We start from the raw sequence: 18,854 nt of genomic DNA, 5'->3' as shown, positions 1-18,854 counted from the left end.
TTTTGGAGAGATAGTATTAATAACATAAGAAAAAAGGTAATTTGTTTTTAAAAAATATAAATATAAATAAAATATAAATATAAATATAAATATAAATATAATATATATATATAATATATATATTTATTTATATATATCTAAATACATATTTTTATTTTATAAAAAAGAACAACTACTATAGTATGTTTATAAGATAGTCATTTTCTAATGATAAGTAAATAAGAATTTGAATTCTTATATGGTTTACACTAACAATAAGAAATAAATGAAAAGTTAGTTTTTTTATAAAGTTTTAATTTTCTTAAAAATATTGCTCCAAAATAAATGAATGAATTATTAAAAGAATTTTAAATAAAAAAATATCCTCCAAAATCAATAATTTATTAATAAGGAGATTGTATTGATGGTGTTTATTTTATAAAAAATGGTTAAGTGGAACTTTAAAAAACGGTATTGATTGAAGATAAATAATTAAAAAAAGTAAAAAATTAAAATGAAGATATATAAAATGACATTAATTATACTATGAAATAAAAACAAAATTCTTTAAGAAAAAAAAAATAATTATTAATGTAATTGATTAAAATTAAATATTTGGAGAATTGGAAATATATCTAAAAAAAGATGTAAGATAACATAGTGTTTAAGTTAAATAATAAGCAGAAATATATTTCGTAAAATATGAAGTAAAAATATATATTTAATATATATAAAATAAATTATAAATATATTTCTATAAAATATATATAAATTTATTTAATAAAAATATTTATAAAATATTTATAATATATTTATTGATTAATATATTTAAATATGTATTATATATTATATTTAAAATATATCAAATATATTATTTTTTAATATATTAAATTTTAAATTGATTTATAAATATATTTATATATAATATTTAAATTAAAATATATAAAATTTATTTTCTTTATTTTTTATAATAATTTTTTAAGTTATATAAAATATATTTAATTAATATAATTTTTTTTTTATACAATATATTATATTTTCTATATATACATATATTAAATTAAGTTATTTATTTAAACAATATTTGATGAAAATTCTTTAAATATTTTGAATTAGTAATCCTAGTTTAAATAAGATTGGTTTCATATTTAATATTTTATATTTTATATATTTCTCATAAATTATTTAATAAAATAATATTTTATTAATAATTTAATAATATAAATTATATTTAATATTATTTTTTTTTATTTAAGGTATAATTAAAGAGAAGACTTTATTATTAAGAATACAAATTAATTTTATTTAATTTAAAAATAAAAAATAGAAAAAATATAAAAAAATAATTAATTTTTATAATAATTTAATCCTAAAAATATTTTATTTATTTAATAATAACAATAATAATCATAATGTAATTCTTCAAAGACTCTAACAAATAAAGGTGAACGTTCTTCTTCATTTAAATCGTCTTAAAAAATATTGAATTTAGATTATACAAAACAAACGTATATTATATAATAAAATGAAGAAAAAGAAATACAAAAAAAAACAAAATATTTAGAATAATAGGAATAATAAACAAAGAATAAAGTAATAATATTAATATTTTTATATAAAAAAATATGTATATATAAATAAATAATAGCTTGAAAATTTATAAATATTAAAAGATTATGAATAAAAAATACTTTAAACAAATATAAAATAAGATAATAAAAGTAAAAATAATAATAAAGTTCCAATAAATATATTTAATGACACCTTATTTTTTTACCAAAATTAACAATTGCTTTAAAAAAAAGAGAAACTATTTTTAAAAAATTCCAACATTATTAAAAATAAATCCATATCTTATTTAAAAAATAAGGAAGAAAATAATGTATAATAAAATTAAAAATATTAAATATTATAAAATTTATAAAATTAACTTAAAATATAAAATTTTCCATAATAAAATAAAAAATTTAAACTATATCATATCTATCAAAAAGTTTATTAAAAAATTAATGACAAATAAATAACTAACGAAAAGATATTAATCAATAAAAATTAATATTAAAGCAATTCTAATGAAAAATAATAATAAAAAAAAAAAATAATAAATAAAAGAATGTGTAAAAGTTCAGATTTTAGATAAAAGAATATAGATTTTTAAGATATAGTATAAAAATAAGAAAAAGAAAATAAGAACAAAATATTTGATTCTTTTTATGAAAATAAAAAAATAAATGAGCAATAATAATAATAATAATAATAATAATAATAATAATAATAATAATAATAATAATAATATTTAAATAACAATAACTCGATTTTTTTAAATTTATAAGATTAAAATAAAATATTAGGAAAAAAATAATCTAATTTTATTTAAAATTAAAATAAAAAAATAAGATTTTATTCTTTAAATTTAAAAGAAGTGTTTTAAAAATGTGAATTTTCAAATATAACTATTTAATAAAATAATTAAGATATTAATTCCTAAAAAAATTAGAAAAACTTTGATATTAAAAGTTAAAAATATATATATGAATCCAAAAATATTTCTTCTCATAATCAAAGAATAAAAGAAATACATAAAAGATTATAAAAACTAAGCAAGAATTATCATTTATTAAAAAGCCATAAAATTTCTACAGATAGAAATATGTATTAAAATAATATTTATAAAACGTTGCTAAATGATAAATCAATTAAAACTTCTAGAAGTAATTATTTGAAAATTATATTAGATAATTCCAAAAACTAATATAATATAAAAAACTAAATTAATAATAAAAATAATAAAATAATATACAATAATAAATTAGTAAAAAACTAATAGTTAATTTGAATAAAAAAATATTATTTAAATTTAAAAAAATAAAATAAAACATCATATTAATAAAAAATGAAATAATTATATAATTTTTATTTCTATATATAGTATAATCAATAAAAAAATATATAATTTTTAATTAATAATAATAAAATAAATTATTTATATATAAGTATATATATATATATATTTTTTTTTAAAAAAAAAAAATTATTTTTTTTTCTTTATATTTAATTAAATTTATAATTTTATTTATTTTTAAAATTCACTTTATTTATTTATACAAAAAAATAACTTTTATTAATTTAAACAAACTATTATAAATTCATTATTAATTTATTAAATATATTTAGTACTCTTTTATTATATATTAGAACAAAAAAACAAAACAAAAATATTACTCATTTATCATAACATAATTCTAAAGAAGATTAATTTTTAAGGTATTTCTTGAACCATTTAAATCTTTTATCACAAGCTTCGATTTTAATAGTGCCTTTATAAATACTACATACATAAATAAGTAAATCTTCTTATGCGGCTTATTATTCTTCATCATTATGAATTCCATTTACTATAATCCAAGGCACAAACTAATGCTTAGGACTTAATTAATCAGTTTTCTCTCCGGCCTTAATAACTAATTATTTGCCTTCATCAGAAGTCAAACATTATTAAATACTTCCTTAAGTTTATTATGCTATTTATAGTTCTATATAACAATCTTGTAATGTTTTATTAAAATCTAATTAATTATCTTCTATTTTATTTTCTATACAATACACAAACTTAATATTTTTGGGATATTCGAGTTTAGAAAGTACACAATTTTCAATTAAATTTCCATAACATTCATTTTCTCCGTGTTAGCACGTAATATTGCCTTAAGAATCTTTTTTAGCATTTCCATATGGCACTAATTCTATGTCTAAAATTTTTAATAAGTCTTTTGTATTTAATGTTATTTAAATTTATGAATTTATAAATTCACGACAACCAGGACATAAGGATTCGAAATATAACTCAACTTTTACTTTTTGGTCATCTTCTTTAAATTGGAAAGATTAAATTATTAATAGAGATAAAAATAGTATTTTAAGCATTTATATTTTAAACAACTAATTTATAATTTTTTTGTTATTATTATTATATTTAATAATTATAATATTTTTTTTTGGAATATTAAAATTTTATATTTAAATTACTGTTTTTTTTATTGTATATATATATATATATATGTATTCAATAAATAAATAAATAATTATTTTTATTATTTTAGTTGGTTTTTAATATTTTATATAGATAAATTCTATATTTTATTATTAAATTCGTTATTGTTGTTTATTATAAATAATAATATTAAAATTCATAACATAAATATTCTTATAAATTAAAAAAATACAATAAGTAATTTTTTGAATAAATATATATAATAATGTTTTTTAATTTATATATAAATAATATAGAATAAAAAAAAATAGAAAAAAAAAAAAAAAACTATATTAAAATAGATAAATACAGTTATTTCAAAACCAAATAATTTATAAATAAATATTATAATAACAATAGAAAATAAGATATATATAAAAAAAACATATTTAAAAATGATATAATCTTTATATATCATTATTAATAAATATAAAAACAATTATAATATATAATACTAATAAAAACATCAAAAAATCATTAAACTAAATGATTATATTCCCAAACTCCTTTTAAAAATACCTAATTTCCTTTATAAAAAGTCCCTTATCCATGTACAAAATCATTTTAAAAATTGCCTTAAAATCTATCACCATTAGACAAATAAATAACTCCCTAACCTTCTTTATTATCATCTATAAAATCTCCTATTATTATACATAAAAAAAAACATATATATAAAAAAATACCTTCATATTTATCCCAAAACTCACCTAAATTATCAAAATTACTAATATCAAAATCTCCATCTATTTAAGCAGGTTATTCATTATATACAGTTCCATTTCCATTAAATTAATCATTTTTCCATTATCCCATATAAGCTAAAGCACCTGAAGGATAATATAAAGTTCCCATACCTTCCATTCTACCTTTAACCCATACACCTTCATAATATCCACCATCTGCGTAATAAAATTTACCTATTCCATGCCTTAATCCATCTAATTTTTCGCCTATATAATATGAATTATCATCATAAATTTCATGTGTATTTTCATAATTATCTTTGTGTTATTTAATAAAAATATTATAAATATATAAAAAAATAAATACGATTTTATTAAATTGGAAGTTATTATGTGTTATTAATTTTTAATTATGATAATTATAAAGGTTAATGTTATTAAATTTTAATATTTTAAGAATTTTGAGCCAATTATTAAATAGGAATTTATTATTATTATAAAGGAACTTATGTTAATAAAGGAATTTATTATTAATATAAAAGAACTTATTATTATTAAATAGGGATTTATTATTAAATAGGAATTTATTATTAAATAGGGATTTATTATTAAAAAGGAATTTATAATGAATCTATTATATTATAAGACTGTTTATTAGATGGGAAATAAGGTTAATTATTAATAAAATTATTATTATTATCTTTTTAATATAATAAATTTGAATTTAATTTAGAAACATTATTAATAAATTATTATTATTAATTGATTTTGAATTAAAACATTATATTATTATTATTATTATTATTATTATTATTATTATTATTATTATTATTGATAAATGTTATACACTCTAATAAGAAATATTATTTTACTATTATAATTATTATTACATTTGAGGTATATTCAGAATCGATTATTATCTTATAAAGGTACATTTATTTTTTAATTATCTTTTATTTCATTTATTATGTGAAAAATTTCTTCAGGCATTTTATATTAACTATTATTACTATAATTACTGCTATTAGTATTATTTATATTATTACAAATATTTTAATTATTTTTAATATTACAATGTTTTATTTAATTAGTATTAATTTTATCATTTTAACTTAATAACTTATTTGAATTTTAAAATTTTTTATCACGATTATACAATTAATTTTCTGTGCTAATTTAATTTTAATCTAAATTTTAAAAAGTATACTACTCTTTATAATTTTCATTTAAAAAACTATTTTTTTCTTCATCTATCTCACTTTCATCTTCCTCCTAACCATTCTTATACAAACTTACTCCTAATCTTCCCTACTATTATTATTATATTTATAATTAATACCCTCCATTAATATTTAAACCTCTATTTTAATCCATCATTAATTAGATTTATATATGTATTTAATTCATAAAGTTTTAAACATTGAATGCCTGAGCTAACTAAATAAAATCTTCCCTTTAATTTTCTTCATAAACAGTCATTCTCTATATCAACGAAAATACTTCGTTTCCATAAATAGCCTTAATTTTCAAAAGATAATCATTTAAAACTCCCAAATTGAACTCCCCATTTTCATAACAATACAATTCATCACAAAAGTTCAAAAAGCAACACTCAATAAGAATTACCCCTAAAGTAAAAACATCAGACTTAAATGGATTATGTACTGGATGATAATTTTTATTAAAAACTGCATTTACAAGCAAAGGAGAAAGATATACTCCTTTAGTCTAAAAATCTGTCTAAGAAATCATCTTTAAATAAGAAGGTATTATTTTATTGATAGAAGGATGCAAAAGCTTTACTTCAAAAAACTCAGAGACTAAAATATTAAAAGTATTCAAATCCCCATAAGCTAGATTAAATTTTTACAAATTCGACAATGCGTTTATACAAGAAAAAGCTATAATATAAATCTCCTATACTTAAAATCTCTAATTCTATAATTTCTTAGTTTTAATTTCTACTTATAAGTCCCTTTATAAGTACTCTAGTATAATTTACATGCGTTAAACACTACTGCATAATTATTCTTCAGATAATATAAAATATGCATATACATCTATTATATTATTTGTAGTATTTTAATCGTGGTTTATTTATGTTAAACACTTTAATTCTTACATTATTTATTATTCTTTTTGTAATATATGATGTTCTTAGAATAATGTTTCTTTTAAAACTAATTTTTTGCATTTTTGGTATAATAGAGGCTTTTTTTTCTTCTCAGGCTATATTTAGGAGAGATTTTCAAATATTTTTACTTCTCCATAATGCTAGTCGGAGGTTTATTCTTGTTCTTGGTAGTATTTTTCAAATTCGAGAAAATCTTGTTAACCAATTTAACCTTGTATTTATCCCATTATTAAATTTTTTTATATAAATATTTCTTTCTTTTTATATATATATTATTTTTTAAATATTAATATTTATTTGTTAAAAATTAGTTATTTGTTTGATTATTTGATTAAATTAAATATTTTTAAAATTTTATTTAAATTTACTTTGTATTTTTAAAATAAATTAATTTTAATTAAACTTTAATTAATCTAATATAAAAATATTATAAATTAAATATAATACTTTATTAATGAAATAATAAATAATTGCTAAGAAAAATATATTTTGATAATAAAAAATATAATATATATTTAAAATTTATATAAATAATCTGTTAATAATATAAAAATACATATATATATATATATTTATAAATAGTAAAATTAAATATATATATATATATTTATTTTTTATTTTAATAAAATTTAAGTTAAAAATCTAAATAAAATATTTTATATTTTTTAAATATATAAAATATATATATTAAAAATAATAAAAATGAATATAAATAATTATTTTTAATACTAAAAAAATAAAACATATTTAAAAAATGATTTAAAACCAAAGCAATTTTAAAAATAATCTAAATTAAATTCATCATCTAGTAGTATAACATCTTCTGAATACGAATAAAAGACTATAAATCAAAAAATGATTTAAAATAATCAAAAAACCTAAAATTTAAATAATCCTATAAATTTAAGCATTTCTTCTTAAGAATCAAGTTCTTCAAGAGAAAAAATTAAAAGTTAATCTTCATCATATGAAAAAGACGAGAAAATATTTAAAAATAGCAAAAAATAAGATTACAATTCTTCATCTTTAACTGAAAGTAGTGATATTAGTTCTGAAAATTTCTAATAAAAATACAAAAAAAAAAAATCTGTTTCTTCTAGCAAAAGTAGTTTAACTTCTAATTATATATAAAGCTCGGATATGGAATAAATAAGCTCTTCTTAAAAAAATTAAAAAAAAAATTATTCTTCTTAAGAAAGCTCTTTTTCTAATTAATAAAATAATTAAAAAAATAATAAAAATTCGACTTCTTCTTTTTCTTCTTCTTCTTCTTTTTCTTCTTCTTCTTCTTTTTCTTCTGTGAATAATTAAGACAATTAAAAATATATAAAAAAAAGGATATAATCATCTTCATCATCGATATCAAGTTAAGAAAGTAAAAAAAAGAAAAATAATTAAAATTTATATTAAAATAAATTAAACAATAAAAATAATAATAATACAAATAAAATTATTAATAATAACAATTAATATAAAAATGGTGATAATATAAGTAATTCTTAAAAGTAAATTAAAAGCGCTATTAAAAAAATGAATAAATGTTTTAAAGAAGAAAAAAATAATGAAAAAATAAAAAATAAAATAAAAAATATAAGAATATGAATATTAAATTATTAAAAATTTTATATTTTTAATATATTTCTTATAATTTTTAAATGAAAGTAAAAATTAAAATAGATTGTTTTATATTACATAATAAAAAAAAAAAAAAATAATAAAAAATACATAAAAGAATATATATATTAATCATAAATATATATATATAAAAATAAAAACTTATAAATAAATCATATAAAAAGTATAATATATATATATATATATATATATATATATATATATTAATATATTTCTATATTTAAATTACATAATTATATTTGTATATATTTCTCATTTCAAGTATATATATTAATAAAACACCTTTTTTTCTAGTTAATAATTATAAACCACAAAATCATAAAATTATTAAAATAAATATGATCGCTAGCAGCTTTTTCTATAATTCTAATACAACAAAATCTTAAACATATTATTGCAATAGTAGAAGTAATTTAACAAATGTTTCTGCTAAATTTGCAGGTTGCGGAGGAAGTAACTATTTATACATATTTATATATATATATTTATTGTATCCAAGATTCTTCATCTATAGCAGCAAAAAGATTAAAAATTTAACCAATATTAAAAAAAACTGGCATTTATTAGCCTAAAAATTTTAATTCTCATGAAATTAATAAATTTACAAAACATTTTTTAAGGGGTGATATTCCTATAGCCGTGAATTTTATCGGAACATAGCGAAAAGTAAAGAATTTTTTAATTTTAATATTTTATTTTTATATTATTTTATTTTTTTTTAAAAAAAAGATATAATGGAAAATAGATATTGAAAAAATTGATTATCATAGAAATTTGCCTTTATTTTTTGAAGGTTTAAGAGAAGTTAAAGAGCCATATAATGTATAAATAATCATATATATATTTTTTTTTTTTAATAAAAAGAAATAGTTTTTATCTGATGCAGGTTGTGATTTTTTACTTGAAAACGGAGGAATGAAAACACTTTCTGTTTTGCCTTAATTAATTGGACCAATAAAAAGTTTTTTTTATTTTATTTTTTTCCTTATATATTTTTTTGTATTTATAAATAATTATTTTTAAATTAGATGCTTTAGAAACTAAAGATCATGCCATAATGTGCAAAACATTAAAAAAAATATAAAAATTAGTTATTTCAAATAAATATATAGGAGAAGCATTAGTTTCTTATTATAGTTTTTTTTTTTTTTTTTTATAAAAAATATTTTATTTGTTTTTTTTTTTTTTAACAAAAAATAAGAATAAATTTTACCTATTCTGAATGTTTTTAAAACACATAGATGTAAAAATTATAAAAAAAAGAACAAAAAACTATAGATAATTAAAATAAAAAAATTTAAATAGTAAATTATGGAATCCATAATTAAAGCCTAGGTGATTTAATATAAGAAACATTAGAAATTCTAGAAAAAAATGGGGGAAAAGAAGCTTATGCAAATATTAAATATATGATTCCAACATATGAAAGTTGTATATCTTGAAAAAAAAAAAAACATAAAATATATATATATATATATATATAATTTAATATATACATAAATATATAGGTATTTTTTTATTTATATATACAAAAAAATAGTTAATATTTATAACTAATTTTCCATTAATAATAATTATAATAATCAACAAATATTTTAAATTATAAAATTAACTCTATATCCAAACAAAATATCACCAAATCCAGGTACAATAGAAACATAATCATTTTACTAAAGTCCTATAAATTATTAAAATTAAAGATTTAGAATATTTTTATGAATACAATATCCTCTTTCAATTTAAATATTATTCAAACTTTAATTATATAAAACATATTAAATTTTATCTTTTTAAATATTAATTCTAAAATTGCAATGATTTCTAGATATTTTTTTTATTGTCTCATAGCCTTCTTTATTTTAAAATCTGTTTTTAAACAAACTTCTTCCTATATCATAAAAAATAACCTAATTCATCCAATTATGTTATTCCCAATCTATATTTTTTTTAACTATAAGCAAATGATTTTTAATAAAAGACAATTTTTCGAAACTTTAAGTTTCATAATTTATCATAGGATCTATAAGTGGGAAAGCTTTAAAACTTAAAATATAAAAATTGTATTCATCAAATGAACTTTTAAACTCTTCATATATAAATTTTCTTAGTTTTTCTTCTCGAGCTTATGTAGGGAGTCCTTTATATATATTATATTCGCCTAAAATAAAGGCTATTCGGCTATTTTCTAATTATTATATTTAAAAATTTTCAGTTTGGAATATTTCTTTGTTTTCGAAAGAAAAATTAGGAAATTAAAATACAATTTTTTACTAGAATTAAATCTCTTTAATTTTTTTAAAAATCTCTTTTTTTTAATCATATTCGTTTATATATTCTTAATTAGAAATCGCAAATTTTTATTTACATAAACATAATTTTATTTTTTATATTAAGTCCTATATTTATAAGCTTTTCTTTAATATTTTCTCATCAGTTTTATTTGATGAAAATATACCTAAATATCTCACTTTATTATTATCGTAATTTAATATTTCTGTCTACTTTTATTCCATTAATATAAGAAATTCCAAAATAATGTAAATTAATTAATCTTTTATATCAGTTTATATTACATTTTCTATTAAATATTTTTTACTTACTAAATCTAATACTTTCTCTGTGTCTTTATTTTTTTCTAGATCATTTTTAATATTTTAGTAATCTAATTTCTAATTAGAATGGTATAATATGTCCTTTAATTCTTTCATAATTATGTAAAAAGTAATTTATTAATCATCCTTTTATTAAATTGATTTATAGTAAAATTCTAATTCGCTTATAAATTCTGTAAAAGTAGTATTATTTTTTATATATGTTACTTATTTTTTAACCATTATTTTTTTATAATAAAATTAAATTTTTATTAAAAATATAATTAATTATTTTTTGTTTAACTTTTTTTTTTTTTTTTTATTAATTAAATAAAAATCTTTTGTTAATGTAAATTTTTAAAATTTATTTTAATTTTTTACGAAAAAATAAAAATTATTTAGTAAAAAATAAAATAAATTTTAATAAATAAAAAAAAAAATGTAATAAATATAAAAACGCATATTTGGTAAAATAAACGACACTGATATATACGAATTTATCTTAACAAATTCCTAAAAGACCTAAATACACTTAATAAACTACGGTGCAACTATAACTCAAATAATAACTCCTGATAAAGACAATATATCCTAAAATATAGTCTTAAATTATCCGAATTTCGATGAATATACAAAAAATCCTTGTTATTATGGATCTTTAGTTGGGCGATGTGCTAATAGAATAGATTAAGGGAAATTTAATTTAAATGGAAAATAATATTAATTAACAAAAAATATAGGAGATAATCATTTACATGGTGGAAAAGAAGGTTTTCATAAAAAAATATTTCAGTATGAAATAATTTCTTAAGAAAATAAAATAATTATGCACTATACTAGTGTAGATGGTGAAGAAGGCTATCCTGGAAATTTAAAAGTGAGAATAGAATATTAATTAAATTAAAAAAATGAATTTATTATGAATTTCGAATGTTTTTCAGACCAAGATACAGTCTGTAATTTAACTAGTCATTCCTATTTTAATCTATAAACGGAAAAAAATCTCCCTAAATCAATGGAAAATCACTAAATTATGATAAATGCGGACTTTTATACACCTATGAATGACTAATGTATACCTAATGGGGAAATATTATCAGTAAAAAATACTCCTTTTGACTTCAAAAAAATGAAGAGTATATAAGAAGGTCTAAATTTTGAAAAGGAAGATAAATAATTAAAAATAGGAAATGGTTTTGACCATAATTTCGTATTAAAAAAAGAAAAATAAATAGACTTATGTTCTATTATTAATGAAAAAAGTTCAGGAAGAATCTTAGAGATTTATACTAATTAATAAGGAGTTTAACTATATACAGGTAATTATTTAGATGGGGATTTAAAAAGAGGATATTTCTGTTTGGAAACTTAAGCTTTTCCTAATTCAGTTAATTTTTCACATTTTAGTCCCGTAGTTTTGTTGAAGAATTAAGTTTATTAACATTCAACAATTTATAAATTTTATGTTTAAAAATGATTTTTATCAAATATATATATATATATATAGAGGAAAAAATAAAATATATTATTTAAATAAAATAATTTTATATGTAAAAAAATATAATTAATTTAAATTAAATAAATAAATATAATAAGTAATAATAAAATAATATATGAGTGAAGCAAATAGCCCTTTTGAATTATTAAAAGAAGAAATGGAATCCGATGAAATTTATATTAGAGTAAATGCAATCCATAGACTAAGAATTGTAGCCACTTTAATGGGGCCTGAACTAGTAAAATCAACATTACTTCCATATATAGATAGTAAATATATAATAATACTAAAAAAAAAAAAAATAATAAGAAAAAAAAAAAAAAAATAGATTTAATTAAAAAAGAAGAAGACGAAGTACTTTTTGCAATTGCTTAAGAAATTGAAAATTTATCGTATATATATATATATATATATATATATATAATATATATATATATATAATATATATAATAATATTAATTATAAAATATATAATAGGTAATTCATGTAAGGAAATTAAACTACATTATTACCTAATTTAGAACTTTTAGCAAGTTCAGAAGAAACTGTTGTAAGAGATATGGTAAATAATAAAAAAAAAATATTGATTTCAATATATATAAATGTTATTTATTATTTAAAATAAATACTAATATGATCTTTTTATTTATTTAAAAAAAGGCAGTCAAAACATTAGTAAATATAGCAAATTAACTAGGAGAATATGAAATTTAAAATTTTTATGTACCTCTTATTCTTCGCTTAGCTACTAATGATACTAATTTTACATGTAGGGTTTCGGCAGTAAATCTTATGTGTAATATTTATACTCGTTCAGGATAACATAAAGAAAAAATAAGAAAGTAAATAATCCTATTATATATATGCAATATTATTATATATATTTTATTTTTATTTAATAAAATCAGTAAATTTATTGAACTTTGTGGAGAAGAAACACCAATGGTAAGACGTGCAATTGCTTAAAAAATTGGAGTAAAATAAATAATATATATATATATATATATATATATATATAAATATATTATATATATGCTTATATATTTATATGTATAAATACATATTATGTTTATATAAATGTATTTCTAATTTATTTATTTATTTATTTATATAAAAAATTATTTTTTTCTAAAAATAAAAAAGGAATTAGCTATTGTTATAGAAAAAGAATATGTATTAAACTAATTAATATAGAGTGTAAAATAATTAATTTCAGATGAACAAGATTTAGTAAGAGTTTTAGTATTAAATTCTTTAAAATTAATTGCAAAAGTATTAAAAAAAGATGAAAATAAATAACATACACTACCAATAATAATTGCGGCAACTGAAGATAAATCTTGGAGAGTTCGTTTATCATTATCAAAATCATTTTCAGAAGTTTTTAATTAAAAAAATATTATAAAACTATATATAAATAAATATCTATATACTTATTTTATAATTAATTTAAATATAGATTGCAGAAGCTTTTGGAGAAGAAGGGGATAATGTTTCATTAATATAAATTTTTACAAACCTCCTTCGAGATGCTGAAAGTGATGTGAGAATTGCCTCGATTTAATCTTTAGCAAAATTTGTAAAAATTTTATCTCCTGAAAAGCTTGGCATTATAGTTCCTCACCTTTAATATTTAGCAAAAGATTTTGTTCCATAAGTTCGTTCTGGTGTTACTAATGTAATATCTATAATAGTAGGTATACTTCCAAAAGAACTAACTTCAACAAAATTACTTTCCTATATAATTGATTTGTTTGATGATGAATGTAAAGAAGTAAGATAAGGGGCTACTAAGGCAGCTGCCAAATTCGCAGAGTGTTTAGGTCCAGATTCTTTGAAAACTTTAATTCCTTTTTTTAAAAAAAGTGTTGAAGATACTAAATGGAGAGTTAGAATTGAAGCATATGAAGGGTTAGCTAATATTGCTAAATATTTTCATGTATTTATATATATATTTCATTTTTTTTATATTTAAAAAAAAAAGAATAATGATATCTTTTTGAATAGTATAGAACCTCTTTTTATGACTTACATTAAAGATAGAGTGTCTGTAGTAAGAGAAAATACATCAGAAAAATTACCTTAACTTATTCTTACTTATAAAGATTGGGCTACTGGTAAACTATTTAAATAACTACAAGATTCTTTATATAAAGAAAATGGATATTTGTAAAGATAAACTAGTCTTTATGCTTTAAAGATTTTAGCTATGAATATTTCTCCAGAAGTTGCAATAGATAAAATTGTTCCTATTTTTATTAAACATCTAAGTGATGGAGTTCCTAATATTAGATTTTCTACTATAAAATATTTTAAAGAAATTGCAGCAAAGATTGAAAATTAAAATGTTTTGAATGATATTAAAACGTAAATTTTATATGTTTATATATATTAAAATAAAAATATATATGTATATATATATATATATATATATATATATATATATATATATATATATATATATATATTTATTTTTTTTTATTTATATAATAGTAATATCAGTAATTTAATTAATGATTCTGATAAGGATGTTAAGTATTTTGCATAAGAATGCCTTAAACAATTGTGAATTTTTTAAAACTATTAATAAGATTTTTTTTCTTATTTTATTATTTTTTTAAATTTTTCGTTAAATATATTCTTAATTAATAATTTTTTTTAAAATAAATAGATATATTTTTAAAATATATATTAAGTTTTATTTTTATTAAAATATGTTATTATTTTATTATAAATATTCTTTTTTTATTAATATAATTTTTATTTATTTATAAAGCTTTGTATACAAAAAATTATTTTAAAAGGTAAATATCTTATTTTATTTTATAATATTAAATTATAATCTTAATCATTTTTTTGATAAAAAAACTTATTTTCATTATTATTTTAATATATTTGTTTTTATTTTTAATAATATTTGTTTTAAATATTTAATTTAATGTAAATAAGCTATTTAGAAGATTTAAAAGACTATAGATTAAAAGAAAATTAATATAATATTGAAGTTGATTTAAGGTAAAGAAAAAAGTTTATTAAAAATTAATTCATTACAAATTAAAACTGAAAAAGATGGTATGGATTAAATGATCTTTAATCAGAATAATTATCTTTATACTTAAAAAATTTAGTTACTTTAAAAGAATTTACATTAAAATTAACGTTCTTAATATAATATTTATAAATTAAATTATTTAAAAATATAAATATAATAAGATATAGTAAAGTTACTGATAAAAGTGCATATTTTATTGGAAAATCATTATAAAGCTTTTAAAATTTAATTTTTTTAAACTTATTTTTAGAAGAAAACTAAATAGGAGATTAAGGAATAGAAGAAATAAGTAAATGCTTTTAATAAAATAAAAACTTAAAAAAATTGAATTTGTAATTGCAGTATAAAAAAAAAATTACTTTGATTATTTTAAATTATTATTTTTAAAAGGTAAAATTAAATAACTGATAAAGGTTTATAAAAATTATCAGAAAATATAAATACATGTATAAATTTAATTCATTTGCAAATAAATTTATTGTAATAAAAATATATAAATTTATTTGTAAATAAACCATTTTTTTATTCAGTTAAAATTAAATAAAACTATAAGGAGCTTCCAGTATAGGCTAAACAATTGGAAATCTTAGATAATTAAGATAATTATATATTAATTTTAAGTAAATAAAATAATATTTATAAATAAAATATCATTATTAGTGGAAATAGAGTTGCTGGAAAAGCTATTGTTGCATTTGCTAAAAAGCTTAAATTTTGTAATTAATTAATAGAAATGAAAATAGCAATTGAGTTATTTTATTAAAATTAAATTTATAAAGATTAATAATTATTATATAGGGTTTATCTAATAAAAAAAGAAGCAATATAAAATTTCTTAAATATCTTATACAGAAACTTAAAAAAATGTTTATTTATAAAATTTTGTAATTGAAAAAAAAATATATATATATATTATGTATTCTAATAAATAATCTTTTTATTTTGTAACATATAAATAATAGAATATATATATATAAAAAAAATAATATTTATTAAATAGAACTTTTAGTAAATTAATATCTTAGTAATATTATTATTACTATAAGCCATATTTTTCATACTTATACTTTTATTTTAAATGTTTAAACTATTTTTATTAATAAAATATTAATAATTTATAAAATATTTACATAAATTATATATTTTTTATTATTTATATTTAATAAAATATTTTTTATCTTTTTTCATATTAACAATAATATTTTATTTTTAAATATTAAAATTAAGAATAATTTTTTTTAAAAAAATATTGATTACTGTAAGTTATATAACTATATTTATTTTAATTAAAAAAAAAAAAATATATTATAATAATAAAAATAAATATATTAAATACTTTAACTTAATTATTTTATGTGTTTTAAATAAAATTTCATAATTTTATAAATAATTAAAAAAAAAATTATTTAAAATAATATATAGGTAAAAATTAAAATTTAAATTGTATATAAATAATTTCATTATATATATTAATATAAATATAATATAATTTTAAATAAAATTAAAAATAATTTTAATATATTAAATTTATATATATATAATTATAAAATAAATATAAATTAAAAATAAAAATAAAAAATGTATCTATATTTAAAAATAATTATATTATATTTTATAATTAAATCAATATTAAAATTAAATATATTATTAATAATTTTATAATTATATATATTATTATTATTATTATAATATTAATATTATTATTATTATTATTATTTTAATTATTATTATAATTATTATTATTAATATTATTACTAATTATATTTTTAATATTATTTTCTTTAATATTATATTTTTTTTATTTTTCTTGTATTAAATTATTTATATTAATTTTATAATTATTTTTTTGAAATTGTCTTTTATTATTTATACTTTTTTTTTTTTTAATTTTTTTTTTATTTTAATATTGCTAAATTATTTTTTTTTTTTCTTTTTATTTTTAATTTTATATCATTAAAATTTTTTTTATTTTTAAATATTTTATTTAAATATTTTTATTTTTATTTTATTTTTATATCTTTTTTTAATTTTTTTAATAAAATTTCTTTTTATAAATATAAAAATATATATATTATTAAAATGATTTATATAATATTATACATATATTTTTTTATTTTTTTTTCAAATATATGATAAATATCATTAATTATTAATTATATATAATTAGTTTTCCTTTTTTCCAATTAAGATTTTATAGCTTTCAGAAATAAACAAATAATCAATTTTTTATGGAAAATATTTTTATGTTTTGACTATAATATTATCATTTTACTCGACATCAAGTTCTATATAATATATTAACTACTCCAAAACTATATTAGAAAAAAATAATAGAAAAGAAAAAAAAGAGAAAAAAGAAAAAAATACCGATTACAACAATCAAATCAATACAGAAAACATTAAGAATTTGATCAATCGAAGTATTTAAATCTAGTGTACATATATTAATATGATTTTCACTATTTTAAATTTCTAAAAATGAAAATCTCAAAACACAATTACTATCAATAGTAACTAATATATGTTCCATTAAATTACAATAAAAAATAGGTCCAATTTAATTAGGAATAATATTAAAATTTTAATAATAAGGTTACTTAATGTATATATAAATATAATTATATAATTATAATATATATATAATGAATATTATATATATGTATATATATAATTATTTTAAATAATAATATTTATTTTATATTTAAAATATAATTTTAATAATTACCTTTTTTTTATTTATAAATTTATTATAATTTATATAACTTGATATATAAAATAACTATGTTTATATATATATATATAACTTATATATTAAAAACATAATTTTAATATTGTTTGCATTTTTATAAATTATTTGTTTATAATAAAAAAGATATATTTTTTATATAAAAAATATTAAAATAAAGTCAAATATATTTAATTTTGTATATTACAATAAATTTATTTATTTATATTATATATATATATATATATATAAAAATTTATAAATATTTTTTTTTTATTTATATATATATTTTTATATTAATATACATATATATATCAATTACATCTACATATTTTCTAAAGAAATTTCCTGGTTTACAATTATTATCGTTTGAACAAAGTTGTATATTGTCAATTATTTCTTTATCAATTTTCCACAATTAGAATGTTCCATTCTCTTATGCACAAATGAAATATTCAAAACTTGAATGCCAGCCTACAGAAACATAATCTCCTGGCCCTGAACAACCTTAATTTCCGAATTAT

At 15.4% G+C, this 18,854-nt stretch overlaps 5 protein-coding genes across 5 annotated transcripts, besides 69 other annotated features; 2 read left to right on the top strand and 3 right to left on the bottom strand. All coding sequences in view use genetic code 6, as the record gives it.

The window, feature by feature from the left end:
- Positions 1-51: 51 nt before the first annotated feature.
- Positions 52-120: a microsatellite.
- Positions 53-120: a microsatellite.
- Positions 55-123: a microsatellite.
- Positions 72-137: a microsatellite.
- Positions 138-687: 550 nt separating this feature from the next.
- Positions 688-783: a microsatellite.
- Positions 695-842: a microsatellite.
- Positions 703-795: a microsatellite.
- Positions 715-754: a microsatellite.
- Positions 764-836: a microsatellite.
- Positions 775-855: a microsatellite.
- A 90-nt stretch (positions 856-945) lies between these two features.
- Positions 946-996: a microsatellite.
- Positions 990-1,037: a microsatellite.
- Positions 1,038-1,162: 125 nt separating this feature from the next.
- Positions 1,163-1,216: a microsatellite.
- Positions 1,217-1,583: 367 nt separating this feature from the next.
- Positions 1,584-1,623: a microsatellite.
- A 243-nt stretch (positions 1,624-1,866) lies between these two features.
- Positions 1,867-1,926: a microsatellite.
- A 128-nt stretch (positions 1,927-2,054) lies between these two features.
- Positions 2,055-2,090: a microsatellite.
- A 126-nt stretch (positions 2,091-2,216) lies between these two features.
- Positions 2,217-2,274: a microsatellite.
- Positions 2,275-2,722: 448 nt separating this feature from the next.
- Positions 2,723-2,803: a microsatellite.
- Positions 2,733-2,805: a microsatellite.
- Positions 2,734-2,805: a microsatellite.
- A 4-nt stretch (positions 2,806-2,809) lies between these two features.
- Positions 2,810-2,847: a microsatellite.
- Positions 2,848-3,060: 213 nt separating this feature from the next.
- Positions 3,061-3,114: a microsatellite.
- On the bottom strand, positions 3,061-3,984 carry IMG5_051520 (hypothetical protein; the record flags this gene model as incomplete). Its single annotated transcript, XM_004037412.1, has 1 exon — positions 3,061-3,984. A coding segment is annotated over one exon (783 nt), but the record flags the coding sequence as incomplete, so codon positions are not given.
- Positions 3,985-4,089: 105 nt separating this feature from the next.
- Positions 4,090-4,130: a microsatellite.
- Positions 4,131-4,203: 73 nt separating this feature from the next.
- Positions 4,204-4,262: a microsatellite.
- Positions 4,263-4,293: a microsatellite.
- Positions 4,294-4,528: 235 nt separating this feature from the next.
- Positions 4,529-6,831, bottom strand: IMG5_051510 (protein kinase domain protein; the record flags this gene model as incomplete). The annotated part of the gene is made up of 3 exons (XM_004037411.1): positions 4,529-4,653; positions 4,696-5,013; positions 5,706-6,831. Coding segments are annotated over 3 exons (1,569 nt in total), but the record flags the coding sequence as incomplete, so codon positions are not given.
- Positions 5,165-5,319: a microsatellite.
- Positions 5,476-5,528: a microsatellite.
- A 265-nt stretch (positions 6,832-7,096) lies between the features above and the next one.
- Positions 7,097-7,139: a microsatellite.
- A 233-nt stretch (positions 7,140-7,372) lies between these two features.
- Positions 7,373-7,440: a microsatellite.
- Positions 7,441-8,037: 597 nt separating this feature from the next.
- Positions 8,038-8,070: a microsatellite.
- Positions 8,071-8,075: 5 nt separating this feature from the next.
- Positions 8,076-8,128: a microsatellite.
- A 123-nt stretch (positions 8,129-8,251) lies between these two features.
- Positions 8,252-8,291: a microsatellite.
- A 90-nt stretch (positions 8,292-8,381) lies between these two features.
- Positions 8,382-8,434: a microsatellite.
- Positions 8,396-8,420: a microsatellite.
- An 87-nt stretch (positions 8,435-8,521) lies between the features above and the next one.
- Positions 8,522-8,565: a microsatellite.
- Positions 8,566-8,628: 63 nt separating this feature from the next.
- Positions 8,629-8,676: a microsatellite.
- Positions 8,677-8,802: 126 nt separating this feature from the next.
- IMG5_051500 (parkin coregulated gene protein, putative) lies at positions 8,803-9,906 on the top strand (the record flags this gene model as incomplete). Its single annotated transcript, XM_004037410.1, has 7 exons — positions 8,803-8,917; positions 8,964-9,130; positions 9,194-9,286; positions 9,329-9,425; positions 9,493-9,600; positions 9,666-9,707; positions 9,770-9,906. 7 exons carry the CDS (start codon positions 8,803-8,805, stop codon positions 9,904-9,906), a joined length of 759 nt encoding a protein of 252 aa, XP_004037458.1.
- Positions 9,141-9,180: a microsatellite.
- An 18-nt stretch (positions 9,907-9,924) lies between the features above and the next one.
- Positions 9,925-9,971: a microsatellite.
- A 170-nt stretch (positions 9,972-10,141) lies between these two features.
- IMG5_051490 (hypothetical protein) lies at positions 10,142-11,134 on the bottom strand. Its single transcript, XM_004037409.1, has one exon. The coding sequence runs from the start codon at positions 10,893-10,895 to the stop codon at positions 10,476-10,478; it is 420 nt and encodes a 139-aa protein (XP_004037457.1). The 5' UTR covers positions 10,896-11,134; the 3' UTR covers positions 10,142-10,475.
- Positions 11,135-11,426: 292 nt separating this feature from the next.
- Positions 11,427-11,469: a microsatellite.
- Positions 11,438-11,512: a microsatellite.
- A 1,056-nt stretch (positions 11,513-12,568) lies between these two features.
- Positions 12,569-12,636: a microsatellite.
- Positions 12,637-12,668: 32 nt separating this feature from the next.
- On the top strand, positions 12,669-15,122 carry IMG5_051480 (phosphorylase phosphatase, putative; the record flags this gene model as incomplete). Its single annotated transcript, XM_004037408.1, has 8 exons — positions 12,669-12,822; positions 12,882-12,945; positions 13,031-13,115; positions 13,214-13,395; positions 13,462-13,528; positions 13,697-13,933; positions 14,013-14,920; positions 15,047-15,122. 8 exons carry the CDS (start codon positions 12,669-12,671, stop codon positions 15,120-15,122), a joined length of 1,773 nt encoding a protein of 590 aa, XP_004037456.1.
- Positions 12,831-12,880: a microsatellite.
- Positions 12,833-12,880: a microsatellite.
- Positions 12,836-12,874: a microsatellite.
- Positions 12,947-13,002: a microsatellite.
- Positions 12,947-13,029: a microsatellite.
- Positions 13,541-13,587: a microsatellite.
- Positions 14,956-15,021: a microsatellite.
- Positions 15,123-15,254: 132 nt separating the features above from the next.
- Positions 15,255-15,305: a microsatellite.
- A 420-nt stretch (positions 15,306-15,725) lies between these two features.
- Positions 15,726-15,758: a microsatellite.
- A 986-nt stretch (positions 15,759-16,744) lies between these two features.
- Positions 16,745-16,810: a microsatellite.
- A 73-nt stretch (positions 16,811-16,883) lies between these two features.
- Positions 16,884-16,935: a microsatellite.
- Positions 16,891-16,940: a microsatellite.
- Positions 16,941-17,066: 126 nt separating this feature from the next.
- Positions 17,067-17,181: a microsatellite.
- Positions 17,068-17,175: a microsatellite.
- Positions 17,077-17,133: a microsatellite.
- Positions 17,139-17,181: a microsatellite.
- Positions 17,182-17,247: 66 nt separating this feature from the next.
- Positions 17,248-17,382: a microsatellite.
- Positions 17,369-17,404: a microsatellite.
- Positions 17,405-17,462: 58 nt separating this feature from the next.
- Positions 17,463-17,506: a microsatellite.
- Positions 17,463-17,637: a microsatellite.
- Positions 17,478-17,510: a microsatellite.
- Positions 17,478-17,578: a microsatellite.
- Positions 17,536-17,617: a microsatellite.
- Positions 17,569-17,637: a microsatellite.
- Positions 17,576-17,605: a microsatellite.
- Positions 17,638-17,924: 287 nt separating the features above from the next.
- Positions 17,925-17,971: a microsatellite.
- A 237-nt stretch (positions 17,972-18,208) lies between these two features.
- Positions 18,209-18,275: a microsatellite.
- Positions 18,276-18,514: 239 nt separating this feature from the next.
- Positions 18,515-18,561: a microsatellite.
- Positions 18,562-18,854: the final 293 nt, after the last annotated feature.

The sequence above is a fragment of the Ichthyophthirius multifiliis genome (genome assembly GCF_000220395.1).
Source record: "Ichthyophthirius multifiliis unplaced genomic scaffold scaff_1120509250154, whole genome shotgun sequence".
Lineage (NCBI taxonomy): Eukaryota > Ciliophora > Oligohymenophorea > Hymenostomatida > Ichthyophthirius > Ichthyophthirius multifiliis.
The sequence above is the reverse complement of the archived record's forward strand: the minus strand, read 5'-3'. Positions and strand labels throughout refer to the sequence as shown.